The following is a 10,796-nucleotide window of genomic DNA, read 5'->3' on the forward strand; positions in this document are numbered from 1 at the left end:
TTCTTTACTGTCTTATTAACTCCATTCTCTCCGGCCAACGGGCTTCCCTGGTAGCTCAGCTGGTAAGGAATCTGCCTGGAATGCAGAAGAGCTTGCTCAATCCCTGGGTGGGGAAGATCCCCTGGAGGAGGGCATGGAAACCCACTCCAGTATTCTTGCCTGGAGAATCTCCAGGACAGATGAGCCTGGCAAGTTCCAGAAGATGGTGAAGGACAGGGAAGCCTGGCGTGCTGCAGTCCACGGAGTCACAAGGAGTCAGACACGATGGAGCGACCAAGCACACTCCTGGCATTAGAGTCCAGAAGCTATATCAATTGACCACCATGACCTTCCCAGATAGCTAGAGACTATGACTCAATTCTGGTCAATCAGCAGTAAGGGGAGTCCCCTGGGGGCTTCTGGGAAAATACTTTTCTCCTTGCAGGGGCTTCTCTCATTTCTCTAGAACCCCCATCCCACATATAAACACACACATGAACACACACACACTTCCTCCCTTTGGACACAGCAGTATAAAGGCGTGATGCCTGACACTCCAGCAGTTCCTTTGAGGCCTCGAGCAATTTATTGCCTGAACACCAAGATAGTAAAGATAGAAAGAGTCCTCAGGTCCCTAATGATATCACCAAGCCACCGAACCAACCACAAGCCACCTTGCTCCACCAGCAATAAACATCCCTTAGACTTAAGGTTTGGTTAAGATTTATTGGCTGGGTTTCCAATTCATGCCAGATGGGCACAAACTACTTTGTGTCTTGTTCTTTCTTTCACAATAAGCATGTATTACTTTCGCAGATTTAGTAAGTTCTCCCAAAACACTTCGGAGGGGAAAAAAACCCTAAAATTCCAAAATAAAATAAAATCTGATTTAAAATAAAATCTGATTCAATTTTTAAAAGAAAAGAGATAAAACACAGCACATAATTCAGCACACACTAGGCCTTCAGCAGAAGGAAGCTACTGCGGCTGTGTGCTCATCAAAGGCAGGACAGTGGGTCTGGAAGCTGGAAGATCACTGAGGAAAGAGAGAGAGTGGGGAGATCTGAAGAAATCTGAAGAAATACAGTGGCTTAGGGGTCTGATGTGGGGTCAGCTGGAGCCAGGGCAGCAGAAACAGAGAAGGAACCAATTAGCTAGAAATGAGGGTTAAGACCCCAGTTAGAGACAGGAGCACACCCTGGGAGGCCGAGCCATCGGGATAGGTTTCTAAGGAACTAACCAGGGAGTCTCAAGGACAGGTGAACAAGGAGGGGTGGACAAGGAGTTTCTCTGGTGCAGAGGGAGAAAATGTCAGAACTCACAGTTAAGTTTGTTTGAAGAAGGAGGAAGAAAGGTAAGAAAAGGGGGAAGAAGAAGAGAAGGAGAAGAAATTAAGCTTTACTAGGCATATAATCGGAGAAGGCAATGGCAACCCACTCCAGTACTCTTGCCTGGAAAATCCCAGGGATGGCGGAGCCTGGTGGGCTGCCATCTATGGGGTCGCACAGAGTCAGACACGACTGAAGCAACTTAGCAGCAGCAGCAGCAGCAGGCATATAATAAATCAACCCTGAATATTCACTGCAAGGACTGAAGCTGAAACTCTAATACTTTGGCCACTTGATGCAAAAAGCCAACTCACTGGGAAAAGACCCTGATGCTGGGAAAGACTGAAGGCAAAAGGAGAAGGGGGTGGCAGAGAATGAGATGGTTGGATGGCATCACTGACTCAATGGACATGAATTTAAGCAAACACCAGCAGATAGTGAGGGACAGGGAAGCCTGGTGTGCTGCAGTCCATGGGGTTGTAAAGGGTCAGACACGGCTAAGCGACTCAACAACCACCACCACAGGCATATAGAGATACACCCAGAAAAGGCCTCTAGGGCCCCTCCACTGGCAGGGGCCAGCATCCCCAGGTGCCAGACCTAACGGCAAAAGGACTGACACGGGCGCCCTCTCCTGTCCACTCAGCGCATTGCAGCTGGGCATATCGATTCCCAGGGACATTCTCAGGTTACAAATCAAGTTCTCACACAGGAGCTTCTTAAAGACTCCTGCTCAGAAACCAAGGACTCAACGTCTAACAAGACCAGCAAGAGGAAATTCCAACACATGCCTCTGCATATGAAGGGTGGGGATGCAAACTGAGCAGGGGGATTAAAAGCAGCTGACAGCACACTCTTCTTTGGATCTTTGTATCTTAGTGAGGTCTTTGCCAGCTGTGACAGCTGTGCACAAAGAATGTCACAACTCTCACAGAGGGTCTCATGGAGAGTTTCCAAATGCATTAACAATGTCTGTAGAGGAAAATATTTTTAGTGAGAGCAAAAATATTTGGGGGGCTAGGAATACATAAAACAAAAAATTTTTACTTAAATATTAGCTTCATCCCTCCTAATTTTTAAATGTTTTTAAATGCACATAATATATTCATAGTAATATGTCAGCACTATACATGACTCCTAACTATATATATATATATCTTCATATTGTAATATATATACACACACGGGCTTCCCTTGTGGCTCAGCTGGTAAAGAATCCACCTGAAATGTGAAAGACCTGGGTTCAATCCCTGGGTTGAGACAATCCCCTGGAGAAGGGCAAGGCTACCCACTCCAGTAGTCCGGCCTGGAGAATTCCATGGACTGTGTAGTCCATGGGGTCGAAAAGAGTCGGACATGACTAAGCGACTTTCACTTTTTCATTTCACACACACACACACACACATCTATACATATACACACATACATATGTTCATACTAGGGGAGAACGCTCAAAATGTTTCCTTAATAGGAGAGCATGATGCAACTGGAAGTCACCAACATCAGCCTGCTGCTGTGTAACATAACTGATATGGTGCTCTGGAGATTATAAATAGACTTCAGGGAAGTGGTTTTCAAACACTCATGCACACGAGGATCCTTTCTGAAGAATATTAAAAATAAAAATGCCCAACTCTTCCTTCCCCAGATGGACCCAATCAGGATCCTGGGTGGCTAAGGGGAGCACCCCACAAACCTCACTTTTTTTCCCCTTCAGGGCATCTACTTTCAGCTCATCAGTCTTCACAGCAGCTGTATTGAGTCTGGGGTTTGTGTAATCCTATTGGGCTCTGAATGTCAATTCTATCTGTCACTTCTTGGAGCTCTATTTGGCTTTTTTCCCAACTCCCTGGTGATTTTTTATTGTACTCATTTGTATTTTTGTATCCCTCCTATTTTATCCTTTCCATACATAAGCAAGCTCTTTTATATCCACATCTGACCATTCCTGTATGTCTTGAGCTGCCATATTTTGTATCTGCTGACTCTTGATTATGGTGCCTGCTTCTCTGTACCCCATACAATTTTTTCTCATGAGCTCATATTTGCTGGAATTCTACCTGAAGGAATTCTCCAAGGCCCGGGCAGAGGAGGGAGACCTCCTCCAGGGTGGGTTTATGTTTGTCCTGACCAGGTACTTAGGGGCACACAGACCCACGTTCATTTTCAGCCTGCTGTTTCCAGGACCTTTCAAAGAGTATAAATTAAGCCTCAAACCCACACAGGGACAGTCAGTGGCTGCCAATTCACTGAGGAAGACGTTTTCAATCTCTACCTAGATCTAAGGGTGTGTGTCTTCGCAGGATGGGTTATTTTCAGTCTACTCTTCCCCCGAGGGCTACCTTCACTGGGAGCTGGTTGTGCACAAGGTGGTCCCCTGTCCAGCTTTCCCACAACACAGCCTCTGTCCCTGAGGCCACGTGAACCTGTCGATGTCCCCAGACTATCAGGTAGCCTCTGTGCTTGCTCCCCTCCTTGGCTCTTGGCTCTTGATTTCTCCTTGCTCTGCGAGGAGTCCCTCTTCTTTCTTGCAGATACAAACCATTCATTCCAAAGGATGCTTCAAGTATTTCAGGAAGCATTGGGTCATAGGAGGTTCTCTACTCAGCCACACTGTCCTCTCTCTCTTTGACCTTGTCGCTTTTCTTTGCTCAGAGATATACCTCCAGTGCCATCAGCTCAACATAATTGCCCTGTGCTAGTTAGAAATGTTCACACGGAGGGCCCAACTCTTCTGCCTGTGGCAAGGCTGTGAGGAATGACTGGGAAAGAGACACCAACACCACCCAGAGGCCCGAAGTACTGACAGCTCAGCTACACGAGGCCACCAGGGAGTGCACCCTGAGAAGGAATGCACTTGAAAGTTTAGTATTAAGATAATGATGGGACTTCCCTGGTGGTAGAGTGGTTAAGAATCTGCCTGCCAGTACAGGGGACACAGATTAGATCCCTGGTCTGGGAAGATCCCACATGCCTTGGGGCAGCCAAGCCCCTGTGCCACAACTACTGAGAATGCCCAGAGCCTGTGCTCTGCAACAAGAGAAGCCACCACAATGAGAAGCCTGTGCACCGCAACTAGAGAAAGCCTGAGCACGGCAATGAAGACCCAATGCAGCCAAAAACAACGACTAAATACACAAATAATTTTTTAAAAATTAAAAAAATACTCTAGGATGATAAATGGATGGCTGCAAGCCCCCCCAAAGGCGATGATAATGATAATAACAGTATGGTGCCTGACATCTCCATATATTCAGCAAAGAATTATGCAGTGCTTAAAAGCCAGGCATTGTTTAATGCTTTATGGATATACGAACTCATGGAATATGAATTATAATGATACAATTTATAGACAACAAAAGTACGACCCAGAGAAGCTAAATAACTTGCCTTGGGGCCACACAGAAAATGGCAGAACTGGGATTCACATGCACCCAGACAGCTCAGCTCCAGAGGCTAGTTTTCGCCCACTGTACCCAACCAAGTTACTGATTTCACTCTTAAGTCAGTGGACTTAGAACGTGCCAGGCCTGTGCTAAGGGTATTCGCGTGCTTGACAGATCCTCCCATCAGACCTACGAGGTAAGTGCTACACTGTGCGGAACAGGCAACCAAGGTACAGAAAGGCAGCGGGGCTCGCCCAGGACACACACTGGATGGCAGAGCAGAAAGCCGAGTGCGGGACGCCTTTATCTGGAGGCAGAGTTCAGTCTCTGGACAGTAATGCCCATGCAGGATAAGAACAGACCATCACAGCCAGCACTAATGACCAGATCCACACGTTCTGGGCTAGGCCTTGATATCCACTAGCTCTTGGATCCTCACGAGAATCCTGGGAGGTGAGTTCTATCGTCACCCTCATCAGACAAACATGGATTTGGGAGTCTCGGAGAGGTCAAGCTGCTTGCCCAAAGTCACATAGCTCGTTAGTGGCGCCAAGATGCCAAGCCAGGAGTGTCTCCCCTGTGGTAAACTGCCTTTGGTGACTGTCTGTATCGCCCTGTGTAGTCCCCTCCCACACTCCCTCTGGTCTGTGCCAGAGCTGCTGGGATCAACAGAGTGTGCTGGAAGTGATGCTGTGTGGTTCCAGGTCCTGCCCTGTAATGGCCTGCAGCTTCTGCTCCCTCTCCCATGGAAATCCGGCTCCAGCAAGCCCTGAGAGACCATGAGGGGAAAGACATGTGGAAAAGAGAGGTCTGTAGACAACACTGAGATGGAGAGAGGGAACAGGATGTTCCAGTACCCCAGTCGGGCCTCCTCATGACTCCAGGCCCGGCCGCCCTCTGACTGAACCCCCCTGAGAGACCACCAGGCCAGACGGGCAGAAGAACCAGCCATCTGAGCCCAATCAAGGCACAACACTGTGAGAGAAAAATAAAACGGTCGCTGTGTAAAGCCCTTAAACAGTAGGTCACGTTGCTTTGTAAGCAAAAGAAAACAGAAACCAACTCCAAAGCCAGAACTTTTAAGAATGGCCACAGAGCTGAGCTCTTCTGAAAAGATTCTTCCAGTCGCCTGAGAGAATTACATGGCGTATTAGTTTCCTATTCCTTCTGTAAGAAATGACCACAAAAGCAGTGGCTTAAAACAACTCGCATTTGTTATCCACAGTTTCAAAGGTCAGGAGTCTGAAATGGTTCTCACTAGGCTACAGTCTGTGTCAGTAAGTGAGAGCTCCTTTCCGGAGGTTGTAGGGAAGAATTCGTTTTCCTGCCTTCTCCAGCTTCCAGAGGCCACCAGCATCCTGGGCTCACGCTCCCTCCTCTGTCTTCAAATGGATGGCTTTCCTGTCTCCTTTCACCTCTAAGGACCTGGGTGATTACACTGGGCCCACCTGTACAGTTCAGGCTGCTCTCTCGTTCCCCAAACACCTGATTCAATCATACACGTAATAATGTTCCTCTGTCGTGTAAGGTAACACATTCAACAGGTTCCTGGAATTAAGATGTGGGCATCTCGGGGCAGGGGAGGGCTCATTATTCTGCCCACTAGGGTAGTAAACTGGAAAAATAACCAGTGTTCTCCAAAGGCCTAAGTGGAAACACACTGGAATTTTCCCACTGCCCAGAGACCTCCCACAGCTCTTCCCACGGTGCACTTTGCAGGCACGGCCCCAACCTGCCTGGCATCACTGCCCTCTTTTATTTTCTCTCCCCAAGAAATCTTGGTTGAAAAAGATCGTTGCCTCCCCAACACAGTGCGTCACTGATGATTTATGCTTCGTGCATTTACTGTTCTTTCTCAGGCAGACACACCTACTCCTCCAGCTTCTACTGTGAGGAGACGCATGGCCAGGCCCACCCTCTGTGTCTAAAGAATCTTAGCCAAAGATACAGTCGCTGTATGTGTGGGTCAGCTCGGGAGGCCTGACCCGGGAGAACACACAGTAGCCATAGCTCTGGAAAACTCCAGTTGCCTGGGACGGGGGCCATGGTGAACAGCAGTTAGCAGTACGAAGACAATATAACAACATAATTCAAAAAGCGTCAATCTGATAAGTCAGTGCATTCCAACATCAAACAGCATCTCCAACCAAACTTGTCCGCCTGCTGAGCTCCTGGTGCTTTCTGTTCAGCCCACCCCTCCACCAGACTGCCTGTCACACCCCATCCACAGGAAATCCTGCGGGAGCTACCTTTCAAATAAATCTACTGCTTATTCATTACTAAGGGGGAAAAGAAAGGTTCTTTTAGTGGTCGCCACCTTAACCAAGGGATCCAAGTTACCACCACAAATGACGGAACAAACACATCAGGAGCCCGCGGAGGTGATGTCCTTAGGTGTTCTGTAGTGTTCCTGCCAAATATGCTCAACGTGAATCAAATCAGAGGAAACGATCAGAAAACTTCAGAGTGTAGGACACTATGGAACAACTACCCCGAAGTCAACGTCACGAGGACAGGGATACTCTTATAGAGGAGGGCCAGCAAACTCATTCCGTGAAGAGCCACAGAGTAACCATTTTACATATGTGAGCCATAGAAATCCATCTCTGTGTCCACAGACAAGGTATAACAAATGGACATCGTTGTGTTCCAATAAAACTTTATTTACAAAGACAGGCATTGGGCCAGACTGCCAAACCTGCTATAGATTAATGGATACTAAAGAGGCACAATCATCAAATGCCATGCAAGGTTATTGAGCTGACTCTAAATTAAAAATAAAAATAATAAACAGCTTAAAAAGGACATTTTGGGGACCAGAACATGAGCTATATATTATATAGAAGCTGTATATTAAACAATATTGTCACCAATATTATTGTCATCAATGCTAAATTTCTTGGGGCAGGGGAGGTGTAATACTGGTTCTCTGTTATATAGAAGGTCTTTGTTCTTAGAAAATACAGGCTGAAATATTCACGAGTTTAGAACCATGTCCAAGACTTATTTACAAATTTTTCAGGAAAAAAAAAAAAGATTGTGTGTATACATTCACACACACATTCATGTATAATGGCAAAAACCAAACAAATCTGCTGAAAGCTAATAAGAGCGAACTAGGGGTTGTAGGGCATATAACTGATGACCATACCATTCTTTCTTTCAATTTTTTGGGGAGTGTGAAATTTTAGAAAGAAGTTGCTGGGGAAAGAGTGTGAGGCAGTGGGCAAGTGACTTCTCCACTCACCTGGACTCCTGCAGTCATCTCCTCCCTGCAACCACTCTCACCCTATGACTGCCAAAAGGATCACATGAAAATTGGACTCAGATCCCGTCCCTCCTCTGCTCAGACCCTCCAGTGAGTCCCAGCCATTCAGAGGGGCCCACAGGCCCTGCACGATCTGCCCCCTTCCTGCCACCTGCTCGGCCCTCAGCCTCCACTCTGTCCCTCTGTTCAGCCACACTGCCTTCCTTGATGTTCACCAAACATGCCAGGTGCGCGCTCACCTCAGGGCCTTGGCAGGTGTGGAGACTTCGGGTGAGAAAGCTCTTCCCCCAGACACCCGCACTGCTTGCTCCCTCCTCCCCTCATATTGTCGATGAGGTCACCCTGATAATCCTATCTAAACTTCACAACCGTCCCCCAAATACTCCTCCTTCTGCATCCCTGATGTTTTCTCCAGAGCAGTCTGTACTATCAAATATACTTCACACTTTACTGTTTTCTTTATTGTCTGGCTTTCCACTATAGCTGAGAATGTAAGGTCTCCTGAAGACAAAATGTCTTGCTTTTTCTCTTCTGCTGTATCCATAACATCTACACGACAGCCGCAACTCAGAGCCATGCACTGACCTACCATTATACATTCACTTACTCCTCACAACAACAGGATAAGTATTATTTATAGCATAAATGCATATGCAGCATATACACAAAATAGGAATAATAACAGTGTCTAACTCAGAGTAATTGGTGAGGATTTAATGCTGTGAAGTGCTTAGCACACTGCCTGGCACAAAGTGAGTGGCCATTAAATGTCACTGTTACATAATACCCACTGTACAGAGGAGGAAACTGAACCTCAGAGGGGTTAGTGACCTGCCCAAAACCACCTGGCTGAGAAGGGGGGACCCAGTTTGGAACCCATGTCAGTTTGACTCAAGTTGCTGCTTTTTAAACCACAATACTAGACATCCCACAGTGTCTGGGAGAAAGGCAGTGGCAGGAAACAGAAACCAGCTCTGGGAATCCAGAATGCAGGGTTTAAGTCCCGCCTTAAAGGGCCAGGGTTTAAGTCTGGCCCAGACTCCACGTGTGACCTCAGCAATTCTCCTCTGCTCTCAAGACTCGAGTTTTCTCTTTGATAAACTGCAGGGAGTCATTTCCCCTCCCTGACATGTGGACAAAACAGTGTGAGAATCAAATGAGAAAGCTTATAGGAAAGCATTTCAGTAACTGAAATCCAACACTTTTCCATTTTACTATCTGCAACTCTGGCAGACAACCGACCAAACACCAAAATATTAAGAATTCCAGGCCCTACAAAGCAAACTTTAGGCATCCAAACTTGTAAAGAAAAGAAGTGTGCTTCCCTTAACCATTTGGCCTTTGCAAACGCTCCTCCCTGTCCCTCAACATTATCCCTGTCCTCGTGCTGTCTGGTGACATTTTCCTCACCCTTCGGTTCCCAGCCCAGAGGTATCCTCTGCCAGGAAGCTCTCCCTGAATGCTACATCAGGTCAAGTGTCCAGTGGGCTCCCTTATCCAAGCTCTGCCCACTCTGGGTCATCACCTTGAAGGATGGGCCTGTCTTCACCCAACTGTGAGTTCCATGAGGGCACAGACTAGGGCTGGCTTAATTCCTGCTGTTTCACCAGCACTGCCCAGCACAAGGCCAATCACAGGGCAGACACTCAGAAAACACCAACTAAATGAAGTACCAGTTGGATTAATGGTGGTTCCCCGACCCAGCAAATTAGGTTAAATTTCCTTATTCTTTGCTCCCACAGGTCCATAGCACATAGATCATCTTCTCACAGTAGCCCGTATTTTGAATGTTTACTATGCCCTTCGGATCTCAGCTCAGGCAGCCTTCCTCCAGAATCTAGACAGCTTTCCCAACTCCACGCCCCTGGGTCAGGAGGTCTCTCAGCCCTGGAGTTGGCACCATCCTGTCCGCTCTGGAGTGACAGTAATGGATCATGTGTCTCCCAGCCCAGCAAAAAGCCAGCACGGCCTGTCTACTGAATGAATGGAAGAGCAAATACGGTGTATGTGTGGATTAATAAATAGACGGATGAATGTCCACTTTAGTTAAAATGACTCCTTTAGCCAGATTCCCATGTCACGCCTCCAGACTCCAGACTCTGCCCCGAGCCACGCCCCTAACCTAGGCCTATTCCCCGGAGTACAACCGGGACAAACGAATGACCTAAACAGATGAAAAAAACCACCCATCACTTCCCAGGACGGGAGGGAAACTGAGGCACGAGGTGGAGTTTGAGGAATGAAGCCACCCAAGGATGGTTTGGCAAGTGACCCCGTCAAGTTTTTCCTCAGCTCTCCCCAATTCCTCGCAGTCCTGGCATGCCCCGCCCAAACCACTCCCGTTGCCCACACTATTGGCTCGTCTAGACGTCAATCTTCTCGCGCTCTTTTCCTCTATTGGCTAACATTCCCAAATCAAGCGCGGGCACTTTGTCCCGCCCTTCACCCCATGCCCATTCTTACTATTGGGCTACTCGTATGCCCCTCTTCAAGGAACCCTCCCTATTGGCGTCAAGACTTTGCCGGTTCGGGCTGTGATTGGTTGTGAACAGAAGCCCATCTCCTGAGCAACCACCTGAGAAGGGTTAGAGAATGGAAAGGTTGGAGGGACGTGGGGTCAGACTCACGCTGAGCCGGCGGGAGGCAGATATAGGTCTTGAAGAACTCGCTTCGGCGGGCGGCCTCCTTAATGCGGTTGGCAAGCGGCTTGCTGACCTGCCGGATGCCCAAGTATAGCAGCTTCGCCATAGGGAACGCGCCCACCACCATCTTGGCGGTCGCAAGGGGCACACGCAACCTTGCTGACTGGGAGGGGCGCCTGAGATCGCTCCCTCC

At 47.9% G+C, this 10,796-nt stretch overlaps 1 protein-coding gene across 2 annotated transcripts in view; it reads right to left on the bottom strand.

The window, feature by feature from the left end:
* Positions 1–10,796, bottom strand: part of OPA3 (outer mitochondrial membrane lipid metabolism regulator OPA3) — a 64,909-nt gene extending 54,113 nt beyond the window's left edge. For both annotated transcript variants that reach the window (XM_052655425.1, XM_052655426.1), the window contains exon 1: positions 10,589–10,796. In XM_052655425.1, the coding sequence (XP_052511385.1) occupies positions 10,589–10,730 (142 nt within the window). In that variant the 5' untranslated portion in view covers positions 10,731–10,796. The remainder of the gene's footprint in view (positions 1–10,588) is intronic.

Source organism: Budorcas taxicolor, chromosome 18, assembly GCF_023091745.1.
Source record: "Budorcas taxicolor isolate Tak-1 chromosome 18, Takin1.1, whole genome shotgun sequence".
Taxonomy (NCBI): Eukaryota; Metazoa; Chordata; class Mammalia; order Artiodactyla; family Bovidae; genus Budorcas; species Budorcas taxicolor.